This window comes from Podarcis melisellensis (genome assembly GCF_964234715.1).
Source record: "Podarcis melisellensis genome assembly, chromosome: 7".
In the NCBI taxonomy this organism is placed as follows: domain Eukaryota; kingdom Metazoa; phylum Chordata; class Lepidosauria; order Squamata; family Lacertidae; genus Podarcis; species Podarcis melisellensis.
In genome coordinates this window covers 23,270,785-23,291,722 of record NC_138539.1, presented here as the reverse complement: position 1 = coordinate 23,291,722, position 20,938 = coordinate 23,270,785, and the positions used below count along the sequence as shown (strand labels likewise).

Below are 20,938 nucleotides of genomic sequence, written 5' to 3'. Positions count from 1 at the left end.
AGCCTGTACTTTTTCACTGGCCTCCAATCTTCCAGTCAAGTAATCAAAATTTTACAATTTATTAATTTATAGTGTTTAGGGGGAGGGGATCCCCTGCAAATCTATAACAATATTGGATCACTTGGTGAAATATTTGGTGGGTGATATTTGCCCTTTCCATAGGATTGAATGTGTAGAGCTTAACAGGACTCTGTTTTGCCACTTCCCTTGCTTAATAGTAATTTGAAATTGGTGAGTTTTGGAGTTTAGTGTTGTCAATATGTTCTACTTTTCATAATCTGAATTGGTAGTAGCTGTGACATTTCTAAACTGGTGCTTAGATACAGTAGGGGGCTGTACAGCAGTTAACAAGATGATGCTGTATCTAGATAAGAACAAACTTTTGATGGTTGGTTTCCACTGTGGCTTAAGAGAGGTGGAATATCCTTTCTTGGATGGATCACACCCTTTCTGAAAAGGGCCCAAGTGGATAATTAGCTGCTTACTATTATAGGTTCTGATCACTAACATATGTACATTGGGAAATAATACTTTCTGTCTCCAACTGTATTTATGCTATACAGAAAATTTAAGTCACTTAATCAATGCCTTAGGAAAATATATTCTTGATGTATGGTGGAATTCAGTTGTGTTTTAGAGTGTTTAATATCTGTTCATAATGTGTTTTTGTGTGATCCTGGGGTGTTTGTACAAATTGTCTGGTAGTAACTGGAGATGTATCCTAACCCCATTGAATTGAATAAAAACCTATATCAATGCCAGCTATATTAACATGAAACTATTAAAAGAAATCTGTTAAGGATATGGCTGAAGAGATATCTTGGCTATTTACCATTAAAATTAAAATAAACCAGTAGTGTAGCTACAAACGCATGTTTTTATATTTGTCAAGAAATGTCAAGCAACTAAGATTTGTTTGCTAACTTTACAGATTCCCTGCAGTTTGGAATACTGGGATGAGCTCCAGAAGTCATTTGTTGCTTTCAGAGAATTCAGCCTATCAGAAAGCAAAGTTTGTGAGCTGCCACTGCCTAATATCAACTTGATGGTTGACCAAAAAGAGCTTGTAGCCTCAGATCTTTGGAGGATTGTCCTGAACAGCAGCCAGAATGCAGGGGATGACCAAAGGTAATCAAAACTGCAGTTGTTTGATGGAAATGCATAACTTCTGGTATCAGGTCACAGAAGTAGGTCACCAAAGCAAAGAAAGCCATTGACTCTTCCCACAATATATTATTTGTGGCAAGAAAGCTTGCTAGCCTGACAGTTGACTAATACACCAAACACTTCAGTATGCCGGTTTGCAAGACTAGAAGAATGCTAAAATCTGCATGGTCAAAACACATAACTGGGCAAAGATTTCCAAAATACCAATTTAGACATAGAATCATAGAATTGTAGAGTTGGAAGCAACCCTTGGGATCATCTAATCCAAACCACTGCAATGAGAGCCAGTGTGGTGTAGTGGTTAAGAGCGGTAGACTTGTAATCTGGTGAACCGGGTTCGTGTCTCCACTCCTCCACATGCAGCTGCTGGGTGACCTTGGGCTAGTCACACTTCTCTGAAGTCTCTCAGCCCCACTCACCTCACAGAGTGTTTGTTGTGGGGGAGGAAGGGAAAGGAGAATGTTAGCCTCTTTGAGACTCCTTCTGGTAGTGATAAAGCGGGATATCAAATCCAAACTCTTCAATGCAGGAATATGCAACTGTCCCATATGGGGACTGAACCTCACAACAGAGCAGCCACACCTGATAAAGACCTGTCCAACCTAATTACTGTGTTTCTGGTACTTATTTGTTTGTTTGCTTGCTTGTTATAATTTAATCTTGTTCTTTTTCCAGTGACTTCAGGGTTCTCCCCCCCCCCCTTCCTGCTTTTATCCCCAAAACAACTTGGTTAGTCTGAAAGCACAGGCTCATCCTACGTGCCCTAAGGAGGATTTAAACCCAGGTCTCCCCAGGCTTGGCTGACATTTTAACCACTACACCACATTGGATCTTAGAATGGACACAGGAACACAGAAGTTTTTTTTATTATTAATCTCTCCCACTGAAGTGTCATGAATACCTTTGTATCGGGCACAGGATACATTGGGGGCTGCCACCTCCTGTACCAGCCTACCTGTGTCCTTTTCTGTGTCCTGACTATGGCAACAAAGGTCTTTTCAGTGGTTGCACTGAAATTATATTATTCTTTGCTCCACAAGGCTTGATTGATCCTCCCTTATGCTGTTGTTTTGTGAAATGGTGAATACGTTTTAATTCCAGCATACCCTTGTTTTACTGTTGTTGTTGTTTAGTCGTGTCCGACTCTTTGTGACCCCAGTAGGTAATTTTCTGTTCTATGTCTTTATTTTATTTGCTGAATCTCTCTCTCTCTCTGTAGGTGTGTCATATTTTTACTTCTATAAAATATTGTACTTTCTAAATGTTTCTAAATGTAAGCCTCCTTGAATGGTGTGTAGAAGGGGTGATATAAATCATTACAAATAAGTAAATATACATACATACATGTCTATTCATCCATCCACACATTCTCACACAAAAAATAACAAAGCAGTTGAATTAGGAGAGTGGAGTTTGCATATTTTTTGTCGTGTGTGTGTGTGTGTGTGAATAATTCAGGGAAGAAAACGGATAACAAATCAATAAAAAGTATTAAACATCTGGTTTCCATTGATCATACTAGGTTGAAATGATTTCTTGATGTTAATTGTGAAGGAATGCATTTTCATCACTGAGAAGTTAAGTGTTTCAGACAAGGTTAATTCCTCTGAATGTGGGACCTTCGCAAAATTACCTTCGTGGTCAGCTTAGTACCACAGAAATGTGAACTCTGTGAGAATTGAGCAAAAAGCTTGTGGAATTCAGTAGTGCTCCCCCAACCCCTTGCCCTTATCAAAGCAGTTAGAATTGCAGTCACAATTCTTGTTCATTTGGGATTTATCACTGTGCCTGAGATTTCATTAAAAAGTGTTATCTGAAAGGGTTTTTTTTGACAGTGATAGCCCTGCTATAATTTCTTATTTCTATGTGGAATATTATGATGTGGAAAATATTCATTGTTCCCTAAATTGAAAAATAAAAGCATAAATGTTTACTTCCATTGACAAAAGAATAATATGACTCAGAAGGTACATTTGAGGCATTAGGAGATGGTGCAGGATAAGTATAGGGACTCTGGAGTGTGACTATAATTTTAGTCCCTAAACAGCTATACCGGTGTTTGTAATGTAAGAAAGCCCGTGTGATTTAACCAGCAAGAAGACAGGCTGATAAATAGTAAGGGAGGGGAGCAGCGAGGAAACTGAGGGTAGCCTCTGCATGAGGTGGAGGGGGTGGGATTTCATTGTAAGCGCTGGGGAGAGGGATTTCAGGTTAGACTTGCTTAGAACTACGAAAAGAGAGATGCATGTGGTTTTGCCAACTTAAAATTGGAAAGAGGAAATGCTGCGTATCAATTTATCAGGTTAGCTGTATTATACTTGCAGGCCTAGGAATTGGGAAGCCAGTTACGGGTATCCTTTTATTCCTTCTCAAAGTGTCAAAAATTTCCTCTTGCCTCTCCATATATACTTTGATATATTTTGAAGTCCCACAGTACTGTAGCCCTCCATATGTTATTGAACTGCAACTTGAATCTTCACTGAGCATTGGCCATGTGAAAGTTGAATTGTAACAGCATCTGGAGGGCCATAGACTCCCCATCCCTGACCTAGCACAAGTAAAAGGTAAATACGTATGCCCTAAGACAAAGATAATGAGATACTGGGTCTACCGTTTAGATGCCACTCCTGCTGGTAGTCAACCGCTAATGCTATTCCTCTGGGTTTTCTTTCTACTGTCAAAAGTAAACTAGCTCCAAGTGGAGCTGAGCTACTGGGCTTTGCACTGTGAAAGTTCATCCTCTCCTACTCTCTGCAGTTGAAAGGAAAGGGTTCGTTAAGGTAGCATTCACACCATTTAAAGCATTTGTATGCTACTTTCATAGTCATGGCATCCTCCAAAGAACCCACAAACCCCAAATTTATGGGTAGTATGAGTGCTTTAAGTTTATGGTGTAAATGTGACCCAGGTTTTACCAGACTTCTTTTCGTTTTGCCCCTAAAAGCCGAAAGGTTTCTAAGATGTCACATAGCGTATCAGTAACCCTACCTCTGTCTGTCCTTATGCATAAATGCCCTTGTATGGCATTGCTCTTCTTTACTGTATACTGTAATGGTGTTCCAGTTGTGCACATCCTTGGCAGCCCTAAGGCGCTGTGGTCTAAAACACTGAGCCTCTTGGGCTTGCCGATCGGAAGGTCAGCAATTCGAATCCGTGCGACGGGGTGAGCTTCCGTTGCTCTGTCCCAGCTTCTGCCAACCTAGCAGTTTGAAAGCACACCAGTGCAAGTAGATAAATAGGTATCGCTGTGGTGGGAAGGTAAACAGCATTTTCATGCGCTCTGGCACTCGTCACAGTGTCCCATTGTGCCAGAACCGCACATACTGGCCACATGACCTGGAAAGCTGTCTGTGGACAAATGCCGGCTCTCTTGGCCTGAAACGAGCTGAGCGCCTGAAGTGAGATGAGCGCCTTTGACTGGACTTAACTGTCCAGGAGTCATTTACCTTTACCTTATCCTTGCTTTTATTAAGTTACAAATTTAAATCTCCAAACAAAAAGAACAGGGATGATTGCTACCAATTAGAAAGAATTAATATGTGTGTGTATGTCACACCATGATGTTAACCTATATAACAGATGATGGTGTTGAACTCCAACTCCCATCAGCCTCAGCCAGCATTGCTAATCGTGAGCATTGATAGGATTTGTAGTCCAAAAACATCTGGAGAGCCACAGGTTAGCTACCCCTGCTATATAACATTTACAGTGGAATCCTATACCTGACTACTTAGAAATAAGCCCCATTGAGGGGATTTGTGGATGTTTGAAAATGATTGCTGAATAATTTTTGGAAGCATTTCATGGCACTGCAAATAGTTACTGAGAGGCAATGTAATGGGATAGTATGTTAATGGTAAAATTACAGCTTTAGATTTCTATCTTAAAATCTAGGTCTTTCCACATTTGGGGAAGTCATTTTTAGAGGACAATTTAAGTGCAAATAGGAAGAAGAGCAGTATTGCTTGAGAAGTGTGCAGTGCGTTTGTACTTAAGTGATAGGCTCTGGTTACATTTTTAAAACTCCTGTATTGTGGTGTTGAAATAAATGTTCAGACATTTATGAAAAAGTGTTTAATAATTGCTGAAAGGTTGTTCCCCTCACCCTTTTCTCCTCAAGAGTACTTTCCTTGTTCAGATATGCTAGCATTTTAGAAAACTTTGCAAACTCTTCCCTAGAAATGGTTCGTGCCCCAGTTGTGTCGCTGTGGTTATCCAAAATAATCACGGTCTGCTCAGTGTTTGTGCCCCAAACACAGCATTGCAAATGGTCAAATCCCATGATAAGCACCAGGGTATACTGAAATAATACACTTACATGTTTTGTTTTGCTTTTGCCACAGCTCCGAAAGTGAATCGGGCTCTCAAAGTGCTTGTGATCAGCTTGTAACTCCTACTGCCCTAGCAGCCTGTACCAGGGTAGACTCCTGTTTTACCCCTTGGTTTGTTCCTGCCCTTGGCGTTTCAATTCAGTTTGCTCATTTGGAACTTCACCTTTGCCACCATCTGGATCAGTTGGGCACAGGTACGTGTAGTACACTCACAAGAAGAAAACCGTAACTGTTGTTTTTACATTTCCTCCTCATCACCCCACCTGCTTTATATTTGCAGTTTCTTGGAACCATATGCTCAGATAACTTGCAACCATTTATCGGAAGCAAGAATGCGTAGGAAAGAGTGTTTTGGGATCCAGTATCTGCAGAAGGCGCTGCTGCCTTTTCAAAGTCCTGGCTAATGGTCACAAGTGCCCCCTTGACTTTATTTTGGGCCATCTGATAGAACCAATTCAGCCACTTGCCAGCATACTTGCACTGATGCTGGAAGTTTTTACATCCACCTTTATCAAAGAAATTATGAAGCAAACTCCAAGCAATGGAAGCTCGTTTGTTACTCTAAAAAGAAGGGGAAGGGGAGTCCCATCTGTTTTTGTTCAGTAACTATGTGCTGCTGTGTTAATGTCAAATTTATTCCAAGAAATTTCGTTAGATTGTCTGATATCAAATAATGCTTTCCAGGAAAGATGAGCAAATAACTAAGCACACTTCAAAAATAGGGTTTCTTACTGAAGTTGTTGAGCCTTTTAAAAAGAAAAACACAACCTAACAACTCAATATTGGAAAAACAAGTTTTGCTATTGTTAATATGTACAGTCTTGAAGATAGTAATGTATGCCTTCTTCCCCTTATCAGCTGTGCACGCACTTCCATATTTTTGACTTTTCAAATGGTAAATAATGAAAAGGCAGAAGCTGCTTGAACCAAATGCAGTTCCTGTCAGTATTTAAATTTTCCTTTTTCAGAAAGAACTTTCCTTAGGCAGCTATTATAATTTTATTCTCTGCTTGTTTATTCATAGTGGGACAATTAAATATCCAAAGCTGTGGTTACTTCAGACTTGCTATAGGGTAGATAATTTATAGGATGTTGGCTTTCTGCAAGTTAAAATCCCATTATTCTGGATTGGTGACATCCATTTACTTAAAATAGCATCTACATTTTTAAAATACTGTATGATTTAATTTACCTAGGATAGTTCTGTTTCCTTTCTACTTTGCTAATTGTAGATATTTTTCTGTGCCCCTTATGTGTTCACCAGATGTTGAGGCCATTACTGTTAATAGTTGCATTTTTTCTCCAAAGTGCACATCAGCGCTGTATCTAAACAGATAATCATATGAGTTTATCTGCATTAATCCCTCCATCCTAATTTGGTCTCCAGTTTTTACTTTCCAACATATTTTGTTGGCTCCGATCTGTAGTACATATTTCTACTACTATTGGGCTATTTCTTGATTAGCTCTATTTGTTGTGTAGGGGAATTATTTCTGCTGATTCTGTTATTGTTGTCATCGTAATTGCAATGGTAGTTAGGGATAACTAGTGTTTCTACTTAGTGTGGGGCCTTAGTGTGCTAAATTTTGCCCAACAGAAAAAAGACTTCATTGTATTACATTCATATCCCACCTTTTTCCATTGTGGAACTCAAAGGAGTTGTATGTGGGATTCCCAGGCTGTTTCCCATTCAAGCACTGGCCTGACTCAGATTTGGTTAGCTCCCACAAGAATTCTATCATGTGCCTTTAGACCATTTTCAAGCCTATGCTTAAAAATGCACATACAGAGCAGAAACCACAAGCTTTTGAAAAAATAAATATGGCTCAGCTCAGACCCAATCCAGTCAGATAGGTAAATGTACATGTACATACTTAACTGTTTTGATTTAGAAGAAAGTAAATAATATAAAGTTCCTGACAGCACTGAGGCTTTGAATAACAAAATTTTTATTCTTTATTATTTGTCAGTATTTAAATTTAAGGTTTCATTTTCATTTCCCGTGTGCTTATTCTGGTTTGAAATAAGATGGGATTTCTATATAATAGTGGCTACTTAACTGAGCTGAACAAATACATTGATTTTCTTTTTGTAAAGTGTTCTGCATATATTGATCTACTGAACACACTCAATCCCAGTCTGCATTTGCAACATTGTACTATTGATTTCCCCCTTTTATTTCACAGTGCCACCAAAGTTCCTTCATCCATTTATCTCTGATAAAAATGTTCCATCCGAACTAGAATATTTGATCATTTCTTTCAAAGAACCACACATCTATCTAAGGCAATGGAGTGATGGATCCATCTTCAAGGAGATCCAGTTTTCTACTAGGATTGACTGCAAACTGTTGGAATACCGAAATGTAACAATGCAAGCTGTTGTGAAGCCCTTTGGTGTCCTTGGACAGATTGCTGTTTCTGGCAATTTAGCGGAAAAGATACTGGATGGAAATGTGATGGTGGATCCCATATTTATAAGCTTTGGGCAACATGCTATTCACTCCCTGCATAAAACCATCCAAGCTTGGCAACAGGTAAGGCCAACAGCGAAACATTAAATGAAAATGTTAATCTGTATACCCTTATTCAGGATTTCTAAAAATGGGGGCTACCAATAGGCTAGTAGGGTGAAGAGAGAGGGAAGATAGGGCACACTGTTACCTCCCCTTTTTGGAGAACTGGCAAAGTGATAGCATACAACATCATAAACACATAGACCCAGCTCACCTATAATGCCAAACCAAGTTTCAGTATATTTTACATGAGTTGGCAGAACATAAACACTTCTAGAAATGAATAAAATACATTTGCAAGCATCAGACTCGTGTGCACCTTCCTCCTTCGCACAATCAGATTCAGTTGTTACTTCCTTTTTAGCAGAAAACATACTTTGCCATTATAACCAAATTGGCAAGCAATGGTTCGCACCTGCTGTTTGCATCAGCAGTGAAAGCTATGGTTTAATGGTGGTTTGCATTCTGACAAGCCATGATTTGCTGGTTTGGTGTCATTCCCAAGTATGGTTTACTGCAAACAGGAAGCAACTAACTGATCCTCGGCATATGGGAAGAAAAGCAAAGGGACCTTGTGGGCCCACAGCTAGTTCCTGATTTTCCAAACCATTGGGATAATTCAAAGCTGCCATGCTTGACTAAATGACACTTCCACTCTCACGAAGCGGTCCCCTAAATTCTGCCAATTCCCTGCTTCCACTGCAGCCCCTCATGCCCATCTTATGCCATTTCAGAGGGCGCACTGACTCTCCAAAATACCATTTTCTGTGGTGGAGGAGGTTTTATTGGTTTGGGGCAGAAGCCCCATTGCATTAGCAGAAATCCACTCGCAACTCCCTGGATGCAATTCAGTGGATTGGAGCAGTACTTTTCTCCTAGAAAAAAAGGTGTCATTACTCACCATGGTAGTTACAGCAAATGCTATACTTTTAACCAGTACTTTTCTTCTAGAAAAAAAAGGTGCCGGTACTTCGGGGTGGGGGAGCACGAGTTTGGAGGATCAAAATCTTACATCTTGAGTTGAGCCATGTCAGAATGGGCAGGGGCTGTGATAGTGGGTTTCTGTCTCTTCAGTTAGCAGAGAGCTAACTGTGCAGGGCATGTGTGAACTTCTGAAGGTTTGGCAAAAGCTTTGGGAAATATAGCCTTTCACTTTATTGTCAGATTTCTCCACACTTTAAAGTAAAAGTCTTTTTATTATCACATAAAACATGTTTTCAAAGGAAATTAAAGCTCCTTGGGCCATTTTGGGTGGGTTTAAGTCTATGCCGGTGAGATCAGGATCTGACCTGGTGAATTGTAATATGTAGTATTTCATTGTACAGTGGTACCTCAGGTTACAAACGTTTCAGGTTACAGACTCTGCTAACCCAGAAATAGTACCTCAGGTTAAGAACTTTGCCTCAGGATGAGAACAGAAATCGTGCTCCGGTGGCACAGTGGCAGCAGGAGGCTCCATTAGCTAAAGTGGTGCTTCAGCTTAAGAACAGTTTCAGGTTAAGAACAGACCTCCGGAACGAATTAAGTACTTAACCTGAGGTACCACTATATATGTTTTAGAAGGTCAGTGATGTTGGGATAAGCAACTATGAGGACCAAACTCCATGTGAGATGGATATGTGTTCACAGATCTTCTGGGTTGTTTTCAGTGTTAAGCCTACAAAGAGTAAATTTATTGAAATTATTGTACATGACTTATTTAGATTCATTAATTCCAAGGGCAACTTGGAGTAAAACTTAGTCGAATAAAGCCCTCTGTCAGGTATCTCTAGCTATTTCCCCCTCGTTATATCATTGAAAGCATTCGCCAAATCTTGCATCCTATTCTGTTGATACAAAAATAATGGTGCAAAGCAATCCAAATATATATGTAGATTATTTTCCCCTGCAATTGTTCAAAATGCCTTGAGTTGTCCTAAGTTATCCAGGCCTGCAAGAAAATAATTTTCTTTACCAATCTAAATACCAAAACAAAGTACTGTGCATTAATTACCCATCGCAGAACTACAATAGCAAAGCTAGAAAAGATAAAAACATCTGTTTTGTATCAAGAGTTTCTTTTTTTCAAGCCATTCCATGGTTTTCTTATTGTAAAAGGACGTTCATAAAACAAGAGCTAGTGTGATTTAAATCTTTACAGCTGGTTCAAATATCACTGTGAAAAAAGAGTCTTTGTAGCTCCAATTTCTGCTTTTTGTCATATTTTGAGCAATGTGCTTAACAGAAAACAAGCAAACAGAGTTTTGGATGAGGCCCGTTACGCATGGGCTGGCAGGGCAGCAACTACTGCAAAATGGCCTTCAGAAAGGTCAGTTGCTTTGTGCTGCTAAGGAGTATCAGACATCGTATACATATAAATAAAATGTAGTGTATAAATATTTAAATGTCTGAGACCACATCAGAGTGCGAATGACTGACTTGGACTACAGGGTGCCTTACAGGAATACTCTTGAGTTGAAAATAACAGAATTGTATATTTGATTAAGTAGAGCCATATGTTGCAGAGCAGCGTACTCCTGACAGGTACATTCTAGGAATAGTTGGGTCTGATTTATACATGGGGGTGGCAATGTTCAAATGACCCACAGGAGGATATGCTTCTGTAATTGTTGTTGTAATTTTCTCGTTTCCTCTCATGTCAAGGGTTCTTGCCACCATCTTCTGATGTGGTGGGTGGGTCTCCAACCCAGGGCGCACTTGATTAAAAACTCAGCCTATTTTTAAATTAGGGGACATCAGACACAGAAGTGGACCCAGAGCTGCTTATTAACGTTAATTGTTAACAACATGTTCCTTATGTGGCTTCTCCTCTTCCACATACCGAAAATTAGCTTCCCACTAAGTGTTGTTTGGTGTGCAGCGCTCACAATCAACACATTATTCTGCTGGACAAAGTCAAGAGCACCACCGTTAGTTGAGTTTTTCACATTTTCTAGCTGAATTATTAGAGACAAGTAATTTTGTACACATTGTAGATGGGAGCTGACATATGAAGCATAAAGCAATTTGGCCTTGCACCTTTAGGTCAAGAGTTCAAGATTAACAGAAGCCTCTGTCAGTATTTGTTTCTGCCAATATGCGGACTAATTTTTTCCCCTAAATAATGATGGTAGTTTTAGAAGTAGAATTAGGCTTTAAAGACATCATCAGCCTCTTTGCTTGTAATTCTAGGTCACATGTTCAAATCCCAAGATGATGAATCTTTCCCTTTTTTCCCCCAAGGCACTGATTCTCTTTTGTAGGCAACAGTCTTAAGAGTCTAATGTCTTACAGTGGAAAATGCCTTCTAAAAGACCAGGGGCACAATTTAGCCAAAACGATTTAGCTGAATTTTAAGCACCTGCTTAACTCTCCCATTGAAATTAAGGGAACAGAAACGTTTTTAACTTCAGTCAGCTGATTGATCAACTGATTGTTAATAAGGTACATTTAAATGCCAGACTTGAGTCGTTTATTGTTGAAAGCAGTTCTTGAAGTCTTGAAAATGTGCACTTTTTTGGCAACAAAAGATTGGCCCAATAAAATCCATCCCCTCATCATATTTGTGTTTGAACTGTAGTAAGATTTCATTTAAAAATAACCAATTTATAGAGCATATAGGTGGTTTTTAATTCAGCAAGATTGTATAAGTAAAATGAAAATATGTGAAAATGTATCATTTGCTTCAACTGCATAATTCTTTACTGCTTTAAAAATAGTTCTTTGAAATGAAATATAGTGGACACGCTCCACATATTCCATAGTATTTCATTATTGCAAAGGGCTACATATTTAGGGATAATGAATTCTGTGGTGAATGGGTCAGTTAAGTAAGAAAGCCCCGGATATTTCATTAGGGAAATGTAAACCATCCCACCAGACACATTCTTGTTAAAATAATTTCTAAAGTGCCACAGAATTTATTACAGGCCACTTTTTAAATATGAGAAATCCATGTGTTTAAATCCGACAAGTTTCATTTGATGGTTTACTTTTTTTTAACTACCTAAACAATATGTGTGTGTGTGTGTGTGTGTACACACACATACACACACACACACACACACGTATAGCTTTAATACCCATTCCAAGGAACCGACCCTGTACCTATCCTGGAAGACAGTGATTGGGAAGACTCACCCAATGAGCTTATTGCATGTGCAATATAGACACAGATGGGATTGTGGTGAGTGGTATATTTTACCATGCTCTGCAGCCTCTTGAACCAGCGGACAAATCCTACAATGATATACAGTGGTACCTCGGTTTAAGAACAGCCCTGTTTATGAACGATTCGGTTTACCAACTCTGCAAAATGGGAAGCAGTGTCCCAGTTTGTGAACTTTACCTCGGTCTAAGAACAGAATCCGAACCATGAAAGGGCACCGGTGGCGGGAGGCCTCATTAGGGAAAAGCGCACCTTGGGTTAAGAATGGTTTCGGTTTAAGAATTGATTTCTGGAATGGATAAAACGGTTCATAAACCGAGGTACCACTGTACATGTGGCCATCAGGACATTTCCTATCTTCTAGGAAGTTCCAAAATATAGCTGCTTAATCAGCCCTGCCTTAAAATTAGATCAAACAAAAGTGCAGCCTCAACTACACATACGTAGTTTTTACAGAGTTTTTATACAATGGGTGAGTGGGCATTCATAAGCAAGAAAGGAAGCAGGTACTATGAAGAGATATGCTGTTCTCTCTCTGGGTTCAGAGAAAGGAGGAAGCAGGAAGAGAAAGTTAACACAATGGATACATTGCAGAGGAACAAACCATGTATCTGCCCTTCTAATTGGGTAAAAGCCTATATTGTGGCACTTCCCCATTTGAAAGGAAATATGTTTATTCCTAAATATTCTTCTTGTCTGATACAGTAATTGACAAGTACAAATAAAAGGGTTATAGATTTAAGGAGGCTGTGATAGGTCTAAATCCTCCAAAACTACATACATGGATAGCTCTAATACTCATTCCAAGGAACTGACGAGTGGTGTACATAGAATTATTTATTTACAATAGCCCTGTAAGATAGATAGACTGGAAGACAGTGATTGGGTGGACTCACCCAATGAGCTTTGTGACTGAAGGTGGCCTTGAATATGGGTTTCTCATTGCATTGCACTGCACCACATTACCAGGAAAATTTCTTTAACTGAAAACAGATAAAAGAGCAGAGAGCTATATGTTGGTGAAAGTCTGTAGTTCAGGAGTATATTAGGCTTGTTTTTCTCCTTTTCTTTTTTCATGATACTCCCCAGATCTCCCAAAGGGAAAATAAAGGTCTAGGAATCTAGTCTAGATGACATTGGTGCCTTTTCTCTTTAAAGTGATCTGCCCATAGACAGCTTGGGGTGTTGAAGTGCTGTTGAATCTTTTGCTTTTTAAAGCCCCCCCCCATGTCTTATTCTATAAATGTTTATTTCAGACTCCTGTTTTCTTCTTGTGCATCCAATCACTTGGCCCAGTTTGGTTAAGTTTAGCCTCTTTGTACACACTCCTGACTGAGACTCAGTGTACACATGCAGCTACCTTCCTGTGGCCATGCTAAACATGTTCCCATACCTAGCTTTTCCCTTTTGTTTTTTAAAATTGCATCCAGTTATGCCTAATTAAATACATCAGACTCAATCAGCCTAAGCTGATGTGTTAAAATCATGGAATGCTGGGATTTCTAGTGACCATCACCATGCCTAGGAATTTCAGTGAATGTCTCATGGGCTGTGAACACCAAAATTCTTCTGAGACTTTTCATACTTCTCTTTCCCAAGAGCTCAGAAATACATGCTGAGAATATATCAGGCTTAGCCTGCCCCACTTCCTTCAATGTCAAACGTCTCTCTCTCATTGCTAAAGGGATACACCTTGGTCACAATTTCTCTTGGACTAGATGTGGATGGAACAAAGTGGTGAAATCCTTGTGTTCCCTTGATTGCTTTCACTCTTTCAGAATGTCATTTTAGGAACATTTCTTCTTTTCTATTCTCCTCATTTGTTGAAAATAATAACTAGATAGAAAGGATGTTATCGTGGCACCAGTTAAAAGAGTTCCAGCGGTGTCATAATTTTGTTTGATATGTATTTTGTTATAATGTTCATGAAATGAAGTACTAACAACAATTATTTCAAAGCATTAATTCTATCATTCAACAGCAAGCTATCAGCTAGCTTTTCAGATATCTTTTACTTGAATAACTTTCTAAAGAAATCCCTGAAATAGCTGATGTTATAGTTTGAAGTCTTGTTTATTCTATTATGTTTTATTCCAAGAAAACCCATTACTCCTAAATAGAACCCAATAAGGCAGACATGTATGTACAAAATATTTTTGTTTAATGTGATCCCGTTGAGATCCCAAGATGAAATTTTGCAGGTAGCTCTTAGAAATAGTAAATAATCACTACAGTTTTGGACATATCATTTGACATATCATATTAAGGCCCATGAAGATTGGTATTTTTAGTTTTGAAATATCTTAATTCTGGGCTGAGCTTTTACGGTTTTTGTGTAATCAGGCAAGGTCAAAAGTATCAATTTTTTGAAATTTCAAACCCTCATAACTCTAAAACGGGATGAGATAAAAGAAATTAAAATTTAAACTTGGTTCTGATCATTCCACAAGTGTACAAAATATTAAGAAAATTGGATGACATGATGTAAAAAATGGATCATTTGATTTGGAATGACCTTCAGTTAATATAACCAGTAAAATACAAGAATTCTTGTATGGAAAAAGTAGCTCTATTTTAGCTGGTCTTATTTGAATATTACATAATATCTTAAGTCTCAACTGGACAAAAATATATGTATGACTTTATAGTGGATAAAGTGATATTTAATTGCTTCAAATGCAGTTTCTAAATCTATGGAGCTTATTCTGGGCTGCTGTACCTATGCTAGTAACTAGAAGATAAATATACTGACATTACAGTGTAGACTAGAACTTTGATTTGCACAGTGATGATCCAGTCTGTTGCAGCCCCCTCCCAAACAGATGCTTAGCTTCTTGGAGACCATCCTGTTTCCGTTCTTTTAGATTAGGGATGGCCAACTGCTGTATATCTGGAACCACTCTTTTCTCCAGGTGGTGGTCCTGGGCCAGAAGTGTATTATGCTTTACGTGCTGACCCCTCATAAGGGGCCAGGCTTCATATACCATTTGGCACCATCTAGCAGTAAGGGCTTTGCAGACATGCAACCAATGCACTGAGGCATAGTATTACATATAAATATGTACATTTATGTATTACATACATATTAATACAAATAGAATGCACAAACATTTCTATCAGCTACACAGGTTTTAAAAGTATGATTGTTTCCCTTGGACTCCACTGAAGGTAATAACTGAGTGCATAGATTTCCAATAACAAGCAAATCCATTAACAAAAGCTGCATATCTATTTGGGGGTAAATCCCATTCAACTCAGCGGAACTTAGTTTGAAGAACGCATGCATATGATTGTCCTGTAAATCTGGGCTGATTGGTAGAGTGCAAGCCAAACCTGTTACCTCCAACCCCATGAGGTTTTACATCTGAGTATGGTAAGATGTCACTGACATTTTCATGCATAAGGAAAAGAAAAATGCTTTCAAATACTATAAGGAGTTTGATATTACTCATCTGTTCTCTACATGGGTTTTCTGCTCATAGGCTTAAGCCCATAACCATGCAAAAATATTCACTTCAGTAAACTGACAATAAAACTTCAAATTAACTTATTCCACTAAGATGAATTTTGAACATGTTGCAGTGCTAAGCTTTCAGTCTTTCTGGGTACAGATTTAACAAGAAAGTCCAGTAGATACTTCCTTGAGGGGGAAATGCTTTATATATTCCTATCTATACTTGATAGCAACATACTCAGTTCTTTAGATTTTAAACCTTCCTTTAAAGAAGAACATTTCATAAATCTGTAACAAGGAAATCCATGTATGTGGGTAGATTTCTGAGCATGTGGGTATGGCAGCTTGACAATATAAAGTAATAGATCCACCACTGTAGAGTGCCAAAACAAACTGTGTGCTCTGAAGTGGCACCAGGAATGTCAGCCTTACTTTCCTCAGATACACTGTACATCCAGATGCTCTGTAGTAGTCTTCCCTGCTTATAAAATGCGAGTCTTTGGCTGTTCTGCTGACCTTTTCTTTATAGAATATGTTGATGAGAACAGGGCCAAATTAAACACCGAGATTTATACTGTAGCATGGAGCCCGTGGCTTCGGAACTCCCAAAGGAAAATCCCCTTAAATCTAGTTCTATCCCAGCTACTCTGGGACCCTTCCCTGCATTCACCTATTTTTTGCCATACTTAACTGGTTCCACGTCTTTCACCTGCTACCTTGGGGGACAGCATTTAAACCAGCATCCCCATATTCTTTAGAATTGGATAATATTTTTGTTATCTTTTGCTGGATGTCAGCATGTGTTAATGAATATATGTATGGATGGACGTCCATCTACAGATAAATTTTGAAGAAAGTACAAGGTGGATATATAAGCCTCCTATATAGAGTGAGCACATGGCCAAAAAGAGGAAGTGTATCATCCAAAATGAGAATATGGATTTGAACAAAATTTGCATATGCATAGATGCATATTTAGTAATACTATAATTTAAATAGATACACAATGCATCTCACTATCTCAGGAAAGAATGTAACCAGGTGACCTGTGTGCTTTCTCATTCCCTTTTCTAGGTGCTGCTATCTGTTGATGGGCAACTTCTCTCTTAGGATTCTTGAATTTTAAACAGCACTTTTAAATGCACAGCCCTTCACATAGAGTGCTGTCCTCTGTAAAATAGGATGCCTTGTCACCCTAGACTTATGTGGGAAGGGTGCAAGAAATATGTCTTAACATGAGTCCTGCCATTCCTCCAATATTTTATTCCGCCTCTAGAAAAGAAAGCACTAAAGCCAAGGAGAGATGTTTTTGAAACGCAGGAATGCAGTAAGAACATAGTTACTCATAACGGAAAACGAAGTACTGTATACACATTTGAATATCTGGTCACCATAGAAACCAAGTTCTGCTTTGTGTGTGATGATGGGGGGTGTTCATTTAATGTGTGGAAATTTTGTACACCCAAGAACTCAACATTTCTTTTTCTTTTTTTCTTTTGGTCAAAATGAGGTGTTGACAACAGCCAGCTACCAGACTGAGCTCTGTGAAAAACTAGTGGCCAAAAAGCAGTTGGCTGGCTAGAGAGACCTGGCTATCTTCCTTGTTTTTATATGCTTCTACGCATTCTCTGGCATTTTGCTGACAGAATCTTGAAGCAGCTGTAATCAGCAAGGGAAGAGCCTGTGTTGGTACTGGTGCCAGGAGAAGATGCTACTATGGAAGAAAAGGACAATGGGAAATCCAGCTCTCTAACAGACTGAAGGCCATCTTGAAGCTGCCAAGCCAACCAGGGGTGGGGCGGTGGTGGAGGTTAGGGAAAGTCAAAATGGTTGAGGGGAAAGGCAACAAAAAGGGAAAGGAAACATTGCTTGGATTATATTGACTCAAACGGAATGTGTGAAACCAAAATAGAGTTCTTCATAATGTGGTATACAGTATTACATTGTTGGAAAAGAGACTGCTGTGAGTTGGAAGGTAGCTTCAAGCTGATGGAAGGGCTGGATAGGAATATTTAAAGTCAATGATACAGATCTCCTTGAAGGACTTATATTGCCATCTTCTGCTGGCGTCAAATCATTCCCATAATGCAGTGAGTTACAGGGATTAATGAACCCCTGAGACATTGGTAATTTATATCAACCATCAAGTAAGCCTATCATTCATACAATACTACCAGCGGAAAATGCCCAGTTTGCTCGTAGCTCAAGTCTGATCACTCAGACCATCAAAGAGGATACACGTGGATGTTCAGGAAGGATGATCACTATACTGAGGGAGGACCGTGAGATATTTTCTACAATCTAAAAAAAACTTTGAAAGTACACTGAGCAGTGTAATACTTCAAATGCCAGAAGCTGTCTGTGTGCATTAAAAAAAAAAAAATTCCAAGTGGATTTGCCATGCTGTGTGGTCAAGGTTTCATGTCCACACCTGTCCTTCTATATATACATATTAATACAGGAACCTTGCTCTAGAATACTGAAACATTTCAGAGTGAATACTGAAGCATTTCAGGACACTTGTGAGTTGACACGGCATCAAATTACTCTTTTACTCCACAGAACCTTTGCACAAAGTGGACTTGAGTAAGTTGTATTTGCTTAAGTCAACGCAACAGAGCATTCTGGAAGCTAAAGGTGAACAGTGGGGCTAAGACCAGTTTAGAGAACTGAAGTAAATTTAAAAACAAAAAAATCCAATCTCGGTATTTTGATATTTGTCATTTCTGCTTTAAAAAAGGAGAGCCTGTTTGAGTGTGTATATGCAATCAAACATCAATTGTAGGAAAGTGCAGACTTTGATGCTATTTTACTTTTTGCTCCAAAAAATATTAAAAATACATTTTATGTTTCAGAAACCTCACACTAAATCCTAAATATCAGTTCAAATGCCTTTGAACTAGTGTTTTTATTGTCAAAACCCAGGCATCTCAAATATGTGTGGATGCAGAGGGTCATTTGGAAATCTAAGAAACTGTAATGGGTCCCACCGGATATGCATTTCACACACAAAAAAAGAAAGACAGTGCTCAGAAACACTCCACCCCTACAAATGCAAAACTACATGGGGAAAAAATCAGGTAACACCTCCCCCCACAAAACAAGCAACTCCCTCTTAACCAAACAACCATCTCAAAAGCACAAAACTATCCCTTAATTATAAAGAAATACAGAAAGTTGGAACAGGCAGGGGGGTCTTAGCAAGCACTGTGGGGGGGGGGGTCTGAGGACACCAGGTTGCCCATAGGCAGTACTTGGGAACCCCAGGCATAATGGCTCATGAGTAGATTTTGTATTGTTATGTAGAATCTCCTCAGGCTGTTCTGAACACTACTCTGCAGTAGTCTCTGGTGTTAATTTGGCTCAGATAATCTTTTAAAAGTTGTTATTTCATTGTCTTTTTGCTTGTGGTTTACAGTTCAAGGAATATAAATATATTTGGGGGGTACCCATAAAAATATGTTTCAGGGTACCCATAAATTGCTTTGTGATTTTATGATATAGAAATAAAGTTCTGTAGGAAAAGCTTGTGACAAGGGAGGGGTTTTTTTTGTGTGTAGAAACATTCGCCACTGGCAGGCAGCTGCCAAACATATTGCAATTAATCTGACCCTTGTTTGGCTTTCATATTCTTTTCCTTTCAGAACCAGTGCCCTGAGGCAGAAGAGTTGGTCTTCAGCCATTTTGTAATCTGTAATGACACACAGGAGACACTGCGGTTTGGCCAGGTGGATACTGATGAAAATGTTTTGCTGGCTAGCCTCCACAGTCACCAGTACAGCTGGCGCTCTCACAAGTCCCCGCAGGTATGAAAGAAAAAAGCATTACAAGTGCAGCGATTGTTAAAATTGGGTGGTGTTTTAATCATTGATTCTGGTTTTTTATTCAAGCATTCAGCTATCTTTAGCTTTCCAGATTCCAGCTGGAGTCACACGCTTTAGCTGCAAGAGACACAAGAGATAAACAAAATGGATGAGGAAACCCAGAAGTGTTTAGATTTCATTCAAGTTTGGAAATGAACACCCACACCCTTTCCAAATGAAACGAGAGAGAGAGAGAGAGAGAGAGAGAGAGAGAGAGAGAGAGAGAGAGAGAGAAACAGAAAACGGCAAGCTTCTGAACCCAAAGTACAGCAGTAATTTATCAGGTTTAAGAGAGAGAATTTAGTCTTCAGGTTTTGGTATTTTAATCCTAACTGTGTGGACACAAAGCTCCCATTGAAAATAAAATTGCCGCTGTCATAATGCCTTCCTGCAAATCTATGGTGTTGACCACACTTGGAATACTTGCTGTGTGTGGTTTCGGGCTCTGCATGTCCAAAGGAGCAGAAAAAAGGACACTAAAATGATCAAGGGGCTGGAGCAATTCCCATGTGAGGGAAATTTATAATACTTCCGGCTTTTTAGTTTAGAAAAATGGTAAAAAAGACAGGGTAGAGGTGTGTAAAATTATGCATGGTGTTGAGAAAGTTGATAGAGAAAGGTTTTTCTCCCTAACTTTAATAGTATCAGGGGTCATTCAATGCAACTGGGTGCTGGGCGATTCTGGAGAGACAAAAGGAAGTTCTTCACATAGGTAAACTGATGTGACCAGCTTCGATTGCTTTAGAAGGCCACAAATTGATGGAGGCTAAGGCTATACCTTTTATATGCCACCTCCAGTACCAGAGACAGTATGCTTCAGTTGCCATGGAACAACTGCAGGAGAGCACTATCATATTCATGTTCTGCTTGTGGGTTTTTCATAGACATCTGGTTGGCCACTGAGAGAAGAGAATGCTGAACATGATAGGATTTTTCTCTAATTCATCTTATGCTTTAATGGTTACCAGTCCCTCAGTCTCATATTGTATTGCTGCTGTTGCTGCTGCTGCTGCTGTTTTCCCAGAATAACCTGCAGCCCCTATGGAGGAAGGATTGCAGCTTTCACTTCTGCTTAGGCAAAATCAGCTTGCAGGCAACTTATTTAAGTGCTTGAAGTTATTTGCCATTTCTTTAAAATTCTGCATTTTAATTACCCTTTATTCCTTTGGCAACCGGTGCGCGCTTTTTTATTTTTCAACTTTTCTCTGGCAGTGAAATGCTCACGACAAATGTACATGAAAATCATTGTGAAGATACAAAACAATATTCTTCCATTAAGGAAAACTGCTACATCAGAATTGGTTTTAAACGGAAGTTACATCTAAGAAGGGAGAGCTCCTTACTTCACCTTTTTACTGTGCTTTACCGCTGGTCAAGCCAAACAGAGAGGCAGTGAGGTGCTATGGAAGCCTCCTTCATTTGCCATTTGTCTCCCAGCTGTAAATTTTGCAAGCACTTACA

The 20,938-nt window shown here is 39.1% G+C and overlaps 1 protein-coding gene across 5 annotated transcripts in view; it reads left to right on the top strand.

The window, feature by feature from the left end:
- The window catches only part of VPS13B (vacuolar protein sorting 13 homolog B), a 353,019-nt gene that overhangs the window by 288,849 nt on the left and 43,232 nt on the right, over nt 1–20,938 (top strand). For all 5 annotated transcript variants that reach the window (XM_081919663.1, XM_081919665.1, XM_081919662.1 and 2 more), the window contains exons 40-43: nt 932–1,128; nt 5,511–5,692; nt 7,685–8,034; nt 19,259–19,420. In XM_081919663.1, the coding sequence (XP_081775789.1) occupies nt 932–1,128; nt 5,511–5,692; nt 7,685–8,034; nt 19,259–19,420 (891 nt within the window). The remainder of the gene's footprint in view (nt 1–931; nt 1,129–5,510; nt 5,693–7,684; nt 8,035–19,258; nt 19,421–20,938) is intronic.